This window comes from Pieris brassicae, chromosome 8 (genome assembly GCF_905147105.1).
Source record: "Pieris brassicae chromosome 8, ilPieBrab1.1, whole genome shotgun sequence".
In the NCBI taxonomy this organism is placed as follows: Eukaryota; Metazoa; Arthropoda; class Insecta; order Lepidoptera; family Pieridae; genus Pieris; species Pieris brassicae.
Window position 1 is genome coordinate 19,668,093 of NC_059672.1, and position 14,108 is coordinate 19,682,200.

At 34.6% G+C, this 14,108-nt stretch overlaps 1 protein-coding gene across 1 annotated transcript in view; it reads right to left on the reverse strand.

The window, feature by feature from the left end:
• Positions 1 to 14,108, reverse strand: part of LOC123713842 (lysine-specific histone demethylase 1A) — a 345,388-nt gene that overhangs the window by 325,210 nt on the left and 6,070 nt on the right. Inside the window, exons 9-10 of the mRNA XM_045667729.1 lie at positions 13,224 to 13,445; positions 12,037 to 12,185 (exon numbers count right to left, since the gene is read on the reverse strand). Of these exons, the coding sequence (XP_045523685.1) occupies positions 12,037 to 12,185; positions 13,224 to 13,445 (371 nt within the window). The remainder of the gene's footprint in view (positions 1 to 12,036; positions 12,186 to 13,223; positions 13,446 to 14,108) is intronic.

The window sequence follows — 14,108 nt, forward strand, 5'->3', positions numbered from 1 at the left end:
AATTCACCTAGATGCAATTTTCTATACGTCATACATGTACTTAGGTATTTACGTGAACACTCTGGACCGGTGAAACTCGTGAAAGGCGTGAGTGAACAATGCTCTTGCGCAACGAGCGATCACCGAACAATACCTAGTTTAATAGAGCCATTCGTCGCCACATCGCTTATTCATCCACGCCCCCGATGTGCTGGCATCCGTCGCGATTGATGTCCTCACCAACCAAATGCCACATTTGAATATAATAATACTAAACACTTCATTATTGTCGCGGTGACAATGGTATCGAAATTTTCTTTGAAACCCTTTGACCTATTAAGTACTTTATACACGAGCGTCAATCAAATTTAGAATAATACGCCAAACCTCTATACGAGCTCTTTCCAATCATAATATTATTAGTGACGTAAATTACTTGAAAAACACTGCAAAATACAAGAGTCTAAATAAGATAGTGATCGCTGTTTATCCAGTTGATAAGCCATAGACAACACGATCAATATATTCATAGAGAATGATAAATTAGAAGTGCTGTGTTGTATCACATTCATTATTGCCTCACGCATGGGCTTATCAAATACCTGTTGCCGCCGCGAGCCTGCCTATAAAACTCTCATTTGGCTACGACCGCCACCTCGGGGACTCGTTTTAGATGCCATATCTCATTCGTAACAGATTATATTATTCACTGTATCTGTATGCACCGTGGAAAAGAAATAACTAGATACCATAGAAGGAAACACAAAGTTATTAATATTAATGCAATGTTATGCCAATAAAATTTAGACTGGGTGAAATCAAAATATCATTTGTACGTATAGGTAAGTTAATGTAACTAATGAAAGTCAGTAAAAAAATGGAACGTTCTAAAATTTCATTTACTGCCGAAGCTTTTACTTACGCAAGTGAACCCTATTTTGAGGCTAAAGTCAAATCGTATTATGAAAATGATATCGAAAAATTGTATGACCGCTACAATAATTGTATCGCTGTTGAAGGCAGTTTGAATAATCACATCAAATTCCATCAGAAAACTCGAAAAGAGAGGATTTTGGTAAATTTTCTATAACCTCCTCAACTAAAATCATTTTATTTCAGTTCATTTACATAAAAACACGTAGACATATATTTTTTTTTTAAAGAATAGGGGGCAAACGGGCATGAGTCTCACCCGATGTTAAGTGATACTGCGCCGCCCATGGACACTCTCAATGCGAGAGGGCTCGCGAGTGCGTTGCTGGTCTTTAAAGAATCGATACGCTGTATCTGGAATCACGGAGAAATCCGTAAAAAATAAATCCGTTTGAAAATGATTCCGTTAATCACATTGATAAGGACAGACTTGGCCGGGGAGAAATTTTAAGATATAAAGGTGTGCAAGACAGGCTTGACCCTGAAAGCCGCAAAAACCCAAAAAAAGGAGCTGCAACCATTACACCATGTTCCACATGACATCTTAAGGAGTAAATAATAATAAAATAAATTAGAAACAAAGATTTGTCTCACATTTTCAAAGTTCATCTATCTGGGTCCCAGAAGCATCGAGCATCGCAACATAAAATATAAAATTATTATGATAATATTGAGAACATTTCCTGCTATTCGTAGTAAATAAAACGGTACCATACAGACCTGAACAGTTAGCCTTTTGTAGGAAAATTATCCGTCGCAGGTAATCATAAATATCAGCGTTCCGGATCACCGTACAAGAACACGATCATACAACCAAATATGCATTTAAATCGCATAGTAGTCACGAGAACGGTAACAATCGTTCAATATATATAACACACAACAACTGAGATGTCATCTTATACCACCCACTCGCGAACAAATATGGCCGACACATATCAAAAGTATCTTGAATACCAAGTCTCACTCCAGCCCATCTGCTTTGTGAGGTAACGATGCATACACGCTTACATATAAGGTGATCATAAAGCGGTCAAAATTGTAGCTGTTACAATATGTTGTATCATTAAATAACCAACCACTGTACATGAACGTAAATTATCTAGAATAAGTATTTCTACAATTCAAGGCTACTAATGAACTACTGCTAAAAATAAATGCTATTTTAAAAGGGTAGAATTTTTTACGCCGGCTTTTTCTCTCGGCCTACATCCTCTGTCTTCTTTGCCGATGAGTAGGGATGTCTGCCTATTCAAATTTAATGACGTGGAATAAGTGATACATGTATTGTATGTTCCTTAATTAACATTTTATTTTTTTTTGACGAAAGCCTCGTTCGAACTCTTACTTTGAGAAAACTGCCTGCCAAAACATAAATGCTCAATTACGTAAGGAAAATAAACACGTGTTTACGAATAATTATGTCAGTTCACAGAAGTAACGATGTATGGAATTGTGGAATACAAAGAAATTATAGTGTTTATCGACACGAAACACGACCACAAGAATTGGCAATATAACACAATTTTCAGATTAAAATACTCTTAAATATTTTTGCTGGTTACCGAGCCACGCAAAACTTTTGTAATATTTATTGATTACGTGTAAAATAGCGGACAGTGGATGCGTAAGATAGAAGTGATATTTCCTTATACGGAATTGAGATATTTATATTCCTTAGATCTTTTGTAAGTGACACAATAGCGCATCTATACTCTAGGGTCGTCAACTAAGCATCGAGCAAGTATATTTAAAATGTACACATCTGTGGCGCTAAATCTTTTTAGGTCTCAAATTTCTAGAGCAGTTACATGACCTTTTGTCAATCATGCTGTCGACTTTTTTGCTACGTCTATTTATTGACAACTAGTGTTAAATTAGTATAAAAACTCGTAACAAACGAGCAAACATCAAAAGGACAAAACCATTTGAATTGGTGTTAAGTCACGTTAGTCTTAATTGCTAAACTGTAATAAAAAAATGGAAACACAAGAACAGAGTGGCCTCTTCCACTTAAGCAGTGTTACAAGAAGAGTATATTAAATATCCTTACTATTTTTTTTATGAGGTGAAAATGCGCTTGCGCAGGCCCGCGCCAAGGATACGCGGGGACTGTGGGGCTGGGTCTACACTCAAATCCCTCTGCTATTCAGAGGGGTAGCGAGACCCGACCCACTAAAAACACCTCAGCCCTTCACACGCCCTTAAGATGGGCCCTCGGGGTTCGCCAGGCATTCTACCCAAGGAAATATCCTTACTAGTAAATTAGGTTAGACTTATTAGTCTTAAGTTAGGCTATATCGTAATGGTGTCTCAGTGTTGAAACAATGTATAAAAAAACTATAAGAAATCGAGAGATGTAGGTGATTCATATGTATTTATTTGTTACTAGCAACACATTTTTCACATAACTAGGTACGGCAATGCTTGGTTTAGCCAACCCTAAAAAGAAATTCGCGAACGATAACAAGAGAGCCCGTCTAATTGAAGTTATAGCCTACGGCTGCCTTTATCTCCTCGAAATACTATATTTACGTATATTATGTTCTCAGGGTATATGTAACGTATACATTTATAGTAAATATATACGGTTTCATAATACAATACGTGTTTAACTGAACGCGGAAATATGAATGTTTGAATTTTGCTCCGTATTAATATCAAATATCACGTATTGGGAGTTTCCTAATGAATAATAAATTGACAGTATTCGTCTCCATATAAAATATGTATAGTATTTTGGTTTGTATTACAGATGTAATAATGTATGAGAAATTTAACAGCGCCCTCAGTGTTTCTACATCACATACAATAACACAAAGTAATTTAAATCAACAATGGGCATAAACGGTACAAAGATTTTTTTTATTAATCTTAATATAAAAATGTATGGAAAAACATATTAATTTCGTTTAAGCGGCCTCCACTTAGATCCCTTGGAGGATTGAACTGGCCTGGATATGGGATCCGACTTGTGTGGACACGTTAGCCCCGTCTCACTCCCTCGGACAAGCACAAAAGCTGACGCAAAAATCAATAACATGTATTTTGTCTATGGTTAAAATAGCTTTTACACATTGAAACAAGAAGAAAAGTATCAGAGCTGTACAGATAACACAACTTTCTCTACGGCTACAGCTCATACTTTGGCATTCAACACCTTTTCCAGTCTCCGTGACCACGCCTATGTAAAGCACGCGAAACTTCGGAAAAATAATGTAAATAATTATAAGTTTATAATAATACAAATAGCTTTAATCCGGTTAAAAAAATGTTTTCAACGTATATTTTTCCCCTTTAGAGTCGAAACTCTTGGGCCGTGGAGTTCCAGTACAAAGATGCTAATTATAGATTTAAGTTGGCTCCTGGTAGATGGTACCGGTGACCCCAGAGCTGATGTTTTCGCTTCATTGAGCGAGGAGACCTTTTTTTATTATTTATCTAGTATTTAATGGGTGGTTATTAAATTAATTAAATCAAGATATTAACATAAAAAATAAAGATTTATTTTATTAATCTTTGATTTCGGTTCCTTAATAAATTAATTATGTATGAGACATACAAAAATTTTCTCCTTATCAATAAACTAGAGCAACAAATGCGCGTGCGTTGGTTACGTATACGTACGTTTCTGAAAAGAATTGGCTGTATTTATAGACCGATATTGACCTTCAGACCTAATAGAGTTCGTATTAACTTATTAACAATTTTTTGTATGAATTAGCAATACGTCAATCATCGAACGTCGTCACTAATAGACAGTGATTTATGGCTCAATCAGCCTTGAGATAAGTATAGGCTATATACACGAGGATCACTCGTTTTTAACTCTAACCGATAGCGATGCCGGTCTATTAACCACGCAAACCCATGTTTCAAGCGACATAAGCGATACATTTCTTGGAAATAAATAAAAAAACACCTGGCTGGTATATACAATAACTACAAAATAAAATAACTAGGCACAGCGCAAAAGGGTGTCAACATCGAAATCTGTTGTAGAATTGAAAAAGCGCGGAACATATTTACGAAACTAAAAAAGTACTTTGTGAAAAACGACTAAATATACATGCTACGTCTATGGTCCATGGTGTTCTATGGTATAGAATCTTGGACGGAGACTAACAACTGGAAGCACTGGAAGTCCAAAAAACTGGAACCATCGGGATCTAGGTTGGTCAACGTATGATTAAAAAGTCTTGGACCGCATACGAAATCCAACCGTGCTAGAGTGCAAAGAACGAAATGCTTAAGGTTAAGAATAGCAAACGTTACACCATAAAATACGATTCCTTCAACTAAGCATACAAGACAATGTGGCAGAAGGAGACCTGACCGTAGACGCACGTCTTGGTTGAAGAATTTTAGACAATGGTATGGCCAAAGCACCAAGTCACTGTTCAGAAACGCGGCATTCATATTTAAAAGTACCCATGACAATCGCCAACCTTCGAAAGGAAATGGCACTTCACGACATTCGAATAATATTAAAAAAAATTCTCTTTAGTTTTTTAGAAGATCGGTAATAATATCTCTGCTAGATTTTTTACTACGCAGCTGAAAAATCAAGACCTGAGCTACATTAGGAGTTCATACTCCTACATATTCTACGTTTTCGTGTTAGTGTACCGAGTTGAAGAGACGAAAGGTTTCCAATAACGACAGTTGTTGTTAGAAATGGGTAAAATTGAAGTTAGGTAATAATATCTCTGCTAGATTTTTTTACTACGCAGCTGAAAAATCAAGACTTGAGCTACATTAGGGGTTCATACTCCTACATATTCTACGTTTTCGTGTTAGTGTACCGAGTTGAAGAGACGAAAGGTTTCCAATAACGACAGTTTTTGTTAGAAATGGGTAAAATTGAAGTTCGGTAATGATATCTCTGCTAGATTTTTTTACTACGCAGCTGAAAAATCAAGACCTGAGCTACATTAGGGGTTCATACTCCTACATATTCTACGTTTTCGTGTTAGTGTACCGAGTTGAAGAGACCAAAAGTTTCCAATAACGACAGTTGTTGTTAGAAATGGGTAAAATTGAAGATCGGTAATAATATCTCTGCTAGATTTTTTACTACGCAGCTGAAAAATCAAGACCTGAGCTACATTAGGGGTTCATACTCCTACATATTCTACGTTTTCGTGTTAGTGTACCGAGTTGAAGAGACGAAAGGTTTCCAATAACGACAGTTGTTGTTAGAAATGGGTAAAATTGAAGATCGGTAATAATATCTCTGCTAGATTTTTTTACTACGCAGCTGAAAAATCAAGACCTGAGCTACATTAGGGGTTCATACTCCTACATATTCTACGTTTTCGTGTTAGTGTACCGAGTTGAAGAGACGAAAGGTTTCCAATAACGACAGTTGTTGTTAGAAATGGGTAAAATTGAAGATCGGTAATAATATCTCTGCTAGATTTTTTTACTACGCAGCTGAAAAATCAAGACCTGAGCTACATTAGGGGTTCATACTCCTACATATTCTACGTTTTCGTGTTAGTGTACCGAGTTGAAGAGACCAAAAGTTTCCAATAACGACAGTTGTTGTTAGAAATGGGTAAAATTGAAGTTAGGTAATAATATCTCTGCTAGATTTTTTTACTACGCAGCTGAAAAATCAAGACCTGAGCTACATTAGGGGTTCATACTCCTACATATTCTACGTTTTCGTGTTAGTGTACCGAGTTGAAGAGACGAAAGGTTTCCAATAACGACAGTTTTTGTTAGAAATGGGTAAAATTGAAGATCGGTAATAATATCTCTGCTAGATTTTCTTTACTACGCAGCTGAAAAATCAAGACCTGAGCTACATTAGGGGTTCATACTCCTACATATTCTACGTTTTCGTGTTAGTGTACCGAGTTGAAGAGACGAAAGGTTTCCAATAACGACAGTTGTTGTTAGAAATGGGTAAAATTGAAGATCGGTAATAATATCTCTGCTAGATTTTTTTACTACGCAGCTGAAAAATCAAGACCTGAGCTACATTAGGGGTTCATACTCCTACATATTCTACGTTTTCGTGTTAGTGTACCGAGTTGAAGAGACCAAAAGTTTCCAATAACGACAGTTGTTGTTAGAAATGGGTAAAATTGAAGTTAGGTAATAATATCTCTGCTAGATTTTTTTACTACGCAGCTGAAAAATCAAGACCTGAGCTACATTAGGGGTTCATACTCCTACATATTCTACGTTTTCGTGTTAGTGTACCGAGTTGAAGAGACGAAAGGTTTCCAATAACGACAGTTTTTGTTAGAAATGGGTAAAATTGAAGATCGGTAATAATATCTCTGCTAGATTTTCTTTACTACGCAGCTGAAAAATCAAGACCTGAGCTACATTAGGGGTTCATACTCCTACATATTCTACGTTTTCGTGTTAGTGTACCGAGTTGAAGAGACGAAAGGTTTCCAATAACGACAGTTTTTGTTAGAAATGGGTAAAATTGAAGATCGGTAATAATATCTCTGCTAGATTTTTTTACTACGCAGCTGAAAAATCAAGACCTGAGCTACATTAGGGGTTCATACTCCTACATATTCTACGTTTTCGTGTTAGTGTACCGAGTTGAAGAGACCAAAAGTTTCCAATAACGACAGTTGTTGTTAGAAATGGGTAAAATTGAAGATCGGTAATAATATCTCTGCTAGATTTTTTACTACGCAGCTGAAAAATCAAGACCTGAGCTACATTAGGGGTTCATACTCCTACATATTCTACGTTTTCGTGTTAGTGTACCGAGTTGAAGAGACGAAAGGTTTCCAATAACGACAGTTGTTGTTAGAAATGGGTAAAATTGAAGATCGGTAATAATATCTCTGCTAGATTTTTTTACTACGCAGCTGAAAAATCAAGACCTGAGCTACATTAGGGGTTCATACTCCTACATATTCTACGTTTTCGTGTTAGTGTACCGAGTTGAAGAGACGAAAGGTTTCCAATAACGACAGTTTTTGTTAGAAATGGGTAAAATTGAAGATCGGTAATAATATCTCTGCTAGATTTTCTTTACTACGCAGCTGAAAAATCAAGACCTGAGCTACATTAGGGGTTCATACTCCTACATATTCTACGTTTTCGTGTTAGTGTACCGAGTTGAAGAGACGAAAGGTTTCCAATAACGACAGTTTTTGTTAGAAATGGGTAAAATTGAAGATCGGTAATAATATCTCTGCTAGATTTTTTTACTACGCAGCTGAAAAATCAAGACCTGAGCTACATTAGGGGTTCATACTCCTACATATTCTACGTTTTCGTGTTAGTGTACCGAGTTGAAGAGACCAAAAGTTTCCAATAACGACAGTTGTTGTTAGAAATGGGTAAAATTGAAGATCGGTAATAATATCTCTGCTAGATTTTTTACTACGCAGCTGAAAAATCAAGACCTGAGCTACATTAGGGGTTCATACTCCTACATATTCTACGTTTTCGTGTTAGTGTACCGAGTTGAAGAGACGAAAGGTTTCCAATAACGACAGTTGTTGTTAGAAATGGGTAAAATTGAAGATCGGTAATAATATCTCTGCTAGATTTTTTTACTACGCAGCTGAAAAATCAAGACCTGAGCTACATTAGGGGTTCATACTCCTACATATTCTACGTTTTCGTGTTAGTGTACCGAGTTGAAGAGACCAAAAGTTTCCAATAACGACAGTTGTTGTTAGAAATGGGTAAAATTGAAGTTAGGTAATAATATCTCTGCTAGATTTTTTTACTACGCAGCTGAAAAATCAAGACCTGAGCTACATTAGGGGTTCATACTCCTACATATTCTACGTTTTCGTGTTAGTGTACCGAGTTGAAGAGACGAAAGGTTTCCAATAACGACAGTTTTTGTTAGAAATGGGTAAAATTGAAGATCGGTAATAATATCTCTGCTAGATTTTCTTTACTACGCAGCTGAAAAATCAAGACCTGAGCTACATTAGGGGTTCATACTCCTACATATTCTACGTTTTCGTGTTAGTGTACCGAGTTGAAGAGACGAAAGGTTTCCAATAACGACAGTTTTTGTTAGAAATGGGTAAAATTGAAGATCGGTAATAATATCTCTGCTAGATTTTTTACTACGCAGCTGAAAAATCAAGACCTGAGCTACATTAGGGGTTCATACTCCTACATATTCTACGTTTTCGTGTTAGTGTACCGAGTTGAAGAGACGAAAGGTTTCCAATAACGACAGTTGTTGTTAGAAATGGGTAAAATTGAAGATCGGTAATAATATCTCTGCTAGATTTTTTTACTACGCAGCTGAAAAATCAAGACCTGAGCTACATTAGGGGTTCATACTCCTACATATTCTACGTTTTCGTGTTAGTGTACCGAGTTGAAGAGACCAAAAGTTTCCAATAACGACAGTTGTTGTTAGAAATGGGTAAAATTGAAGTTAGGTAATAATATCTCTGCTAGATTTTTTTACTACGCAGCTGAAAAATCAAGACCTGAGCTACATTAGGGGTTCATACTCCTACATATTCTACGTTTTCGTGTTAGTGTACCGAGTTGAAGAGACCAAAAGTTTCCAATAACGACAGTTGTTGTTAGAAATGGGTAAAATTGAAGTTAGGTAATAATATCTCTGCTAGATTTTTTTACTACGCAGCTGAAAAATCAAGACCTGAGCTACATTAGGGGTTCATACTCCTACATATTCTACGTTTTCGTGTTAGTGTACTGAGTTCAAGAGAAATTAATTAGAAATTCTTAGCGGGTAGCAGGCCCCCCGGGACTCCCTACATCGGTAGTGTCTGAACAAATGATTAAAAAGTTGAATTCTTGGAGTACCGTCGTGTTACTTTGTTTTATAGCAGAACAAATGAAGATTTCTATGAAGTGTCTATAATATAACACCACCATTTGGGTATGAAAAATGTGTCAACACGCTGGATGCCCTAATGCTTAACGCCGTGAAACATATGCAAAATTCACAAAGCTATTTGTGTTTGTTACAAGATCTTCACCGATTTTTAACTCGATTGATGACTATGGACTATCGCCTTTATAACCAGGAAACGAAAGAACAGTCCATGACTTGCACAAAGACCGTCATCTCCAACTCCGAAGAAATGTAAGACTGTTTCTCCCGGGAAACCCAAGGGATCGAAATGATCGAATACTTTAATCATGGAGCCCCTATTACGGAGACTTTGTAGATAGAAGACTCCTGGCCAACTCACTAAAGTTGTTTTGTTTTACCAAGGATTCTTTTTTTATTTATACTTTGTTACAACATATACATAATTATACAAACAAAAAACAAAAAGTAAGTAGCTCACATAAGTTATTAGGCAACAGGCGACCTTATCGCTAACAAGCGATTTCTTCCAGGCAACCCTAATATGGGACAATAAAAAAAAGGAACACCAACAGAGAGTAAAGTACAAGAAGTGCATAATTAAATTACAAAAAAAAAACTCAATTTAACATGAATAACTTAAATTAAATGAAATAAAATCCAAAGAAAAAATATAAATAATAATATGTATAAACAGACATTTGAGGCTCTGCCAAAGGTTAATTGACTCACAATTAATATATATAAATAGTAGCTAATTACAAATTCAAGAAGGTAGTTCTTAATATATGGGAATAATCGTAATCATATAGGTTTAAACAAGTTATAAAGATATATTGTTTAATTTTTCGTACAATTCAATTATTAAATAAAAATCAATGGCGCTACAACCTTTTTTAGGTCTGGGCCTCAGATCTCGTAATCAGTTTCATGATCAGCCTTCTGTGCCTGACACACGCCGTCGACTTTTAGGGTCTAAGGCAAGCCGGTTTCCTCACCGTTCGAGCTAATGTTAAAATGCGCACATAGAAAGGAAATCCATTGGTGCACAGCCGACGACGTCAGTGTTCAGAGTCGCACGCTGAAGCCACTACGAGAACGACGACAGTGCCTCTCTAAAGCCTAGTAGGAACTTAGCCGAGGTGGTTTTAGTTTGTGTTACTCACTCTCTGAATAGTGTTCTAGTGTGGTGGAGGTCGAGTTCCACACTCCCCTTCTAGTTTTGGGGATCGAACCTACGACCTTTGGGATGAGAGTCACACGCTGAAGCAACTAGGCCAACACTACTCTAATTACTAACATTAATATATTAATAAACTAGGTGACTCGGTGAAATTATGACAAAACTTTTTTTTTTCGAAAATAACGTTCACAAGAAGAGAGTGAGAGTGACTTAACTTGAATTACAATTACCTATACAATAATTATGACTTATACGTAGTATTATGTTGACTCAATTGCCTACAACACATCCACTAGGATAAACTAAGGTAATGTTCATTAACAGTCTTAGTGTTTATTAATACTTTGACACTATGTTCATATGTCCGAGATACCGCACTTACTCATTGTATTCACTAAACTAGGTTTATTAACTCAAAAGGTTTAGTTCTCTTTAGGCGTCATATTCCTGTGCTATCAAGATGGATTGAGCATTAAAATCGCTATGTAGTCTGCTTATGTGAGCTAAGCTAAACCGTTTCATCGTATTTTGGACTGTTTCACATTATCTTTGTTCATTAATTTTTAATATACTAAGCAAAACTCAATAAAAATTATTTAAAACAGACCAAAGAGATCGGACCTCATACTATAGATGTGAAACACAAACTTCTGAAGGCATATATGACAAGCAAGTGTAAAAAATTCCTGTAAAAAGGCAGAAGCCATCAAAAATTGCTCAGAAACATTTTATTGGAAAATTCAATTTTCCTTTTCAGTATTTTTCTTCACTTATTATTTATTTTTCCTAACGTTTCAACCTTCACTGAACTTCCACAAATATTTCAAGTTCAGCCCATACAGTCCAGCCATGAGTAAGGAAGTAACTCTTAGTTTGTAATTTCTATGTTTTAATATAATTGATGGATGTGTGACGTTAATTTTTTGATTCAGCATGTTATAACATAAATAAATAAGTGTGAACGACCAATGCTCGATTGACGTTACGAAATTGTGGGTTAACGATAAGGCGGTAGTCGCAAAATGTTTATGTTAACTCAGTGTAATTGGGGTTTAAATTGATAAAGAAATTTAATCAAAAATTATATAGCCGGATTAATTTTCAATTTCTTTCTAGTTTAATATGAAGCAGTTAATTAAATTACCTGTTAAGTGGTTGCCGGTGAACTCAAAGTCGTCGTCCTGGTCCCAATGCTTCAGCGACAGGTTGGCGAGGGGTGTGGCATTGGCGAACTCCAAATTTGCAAAATGCCAGTCCAGTATCTGACGATCACGTACAGACAGGTACACGGAGCTGGAATTCATTTATATAGTTTATCATTTTTTTTATATATATATATTAGGCAATCGTTTTAACTTTATGCCAGTTTGAAGTAAAACAGACAATAACTTTAAAATAGTCAAAAAATCTATAATTACAAATATTTATATTTAGACGTACGTCATTTTCTTTTTTTTTCAAAAAAATCTAATTTAAACATTGTTTTAATTTTTCTTAATAAACATGTCAAACTCAAACATTGTTTAATTTTTTTTCTTAATAAACAATTCAAATTCAAACATTTTTCTATTTTTTTCTTAATAAACAATTCAAATTCAAACATTGTTTCTATTTTTTCTTAATAAACAATTCAAATTCAAACATTGTTTTGAATTTTTTCTTAATAAACAATTCAAATTCAAACATTGTTTCTATTTTTTTCTTAATAAACAATTCAAATTCAAACAGTGTTTCTATTTTTTTCTTAATAAATAATTAAAATTCAAACATTGTTTCTATTTTTTTCTTAATAAACAATTCAAATTCAAACATTTTTCTATTTTTTTCTTAATAAACAATTCAAATTCAAACATTGTTTCTATTTTTTCTTAATAAACAATTCAAATTCAAACATTGTTTTGAATTTTTTCTTAATAAACAATTCAAATTCAAACATTGTTTCTATTTTTTTCTTAATAAACAATTCAAATTCAAACAGTGTTTCTATTTTTTTCTTAATAAATAATTAAAATTCAAACATTGTTTCTATTTTTTTCTTAATAAACAATTCAAATTCAAACATTGTTTTGAATTTTTTCTTAATAAACAATTCAAATTCAAACATTGTTTTGAATTCTTTCTTAATAAACAATTCAAATTCAAACATTGTTTAATTTTTTTCTTAATGAACAAGTCAAATTCAAAAATTTATTTTAAGTTTTTCTTAATAAAGAAAGATTTTTCTTAAAACAATTCGTAAAAGATTAGTCAAAATCAAACGTATTTTGTAAAATTTAAATAATAATCAAATTCAATCAATTTATTTTTGAAAACATACTAAGCAATATATACCTGGGTGGATTTGTTTCCAACTGCGCCAACTTATCATCAATACTTGCATTTTGTTTAACCATTGCCTCATACTCGTTGCACAGTTTATTTAACTCGCGGTTAAGTCTTCGCAAGTTAAACTCGTGTAAAATACCAGCATCTTCGGAAGTAGCTTTATCTTCCGCTAGCAACGCTTCTTTTTCCGCTTTCATAGATTTAAGGAGCTCCCTTATGTCTGACATTCTGAAATAAATAATTTTTTCTCTTTTATACTGTTTACTTATACTTATCAAAAGTTACTTCATAGTGTTATAAAACATGGTTTATAATATATATATACCAGCTGCCCCCGCGAACTTCGTTTCTCCTTAAAGTGGTTTTAGTTAGCCTTAATACCGTGACACGAAATAATGATTTCACTGTATTATCGACACTATAATTTGAATTTGATTTACACTTCGGTCTAAGTAACACGTGGTTGGCTATGCTAACACCAAAAATTAAAAAAGTTCATACTTTAGCCTCAATAACACGTGGTAATCATGATATTGAATTGTAGCTTATATGACACGTTTGTCGGTTTACCATAGCAGTGCCATCTATTGATTATTTACTCAATACAGTCGAAAAGTATCGACATCTGTTAGAATCTTTTGGAGTTAACAGATAATTGGGACTGTCAATTAATCATAGACAAATAATTTGCAATAAAATAAAATTGCGACTATAATTAAAGATCTAAGCTATCCTATCTCTTAAGTTGGACCAGACTGCTCACGGTGTGCCAATTTAATTTAAAATCGGTTAAGTATTTTAGGAGTCCATCGCGGACAAACATCGTGACAGGAGATTTATATATATTAAGATATAACACACTTTATAACACTATGAAGTAACTTACATATA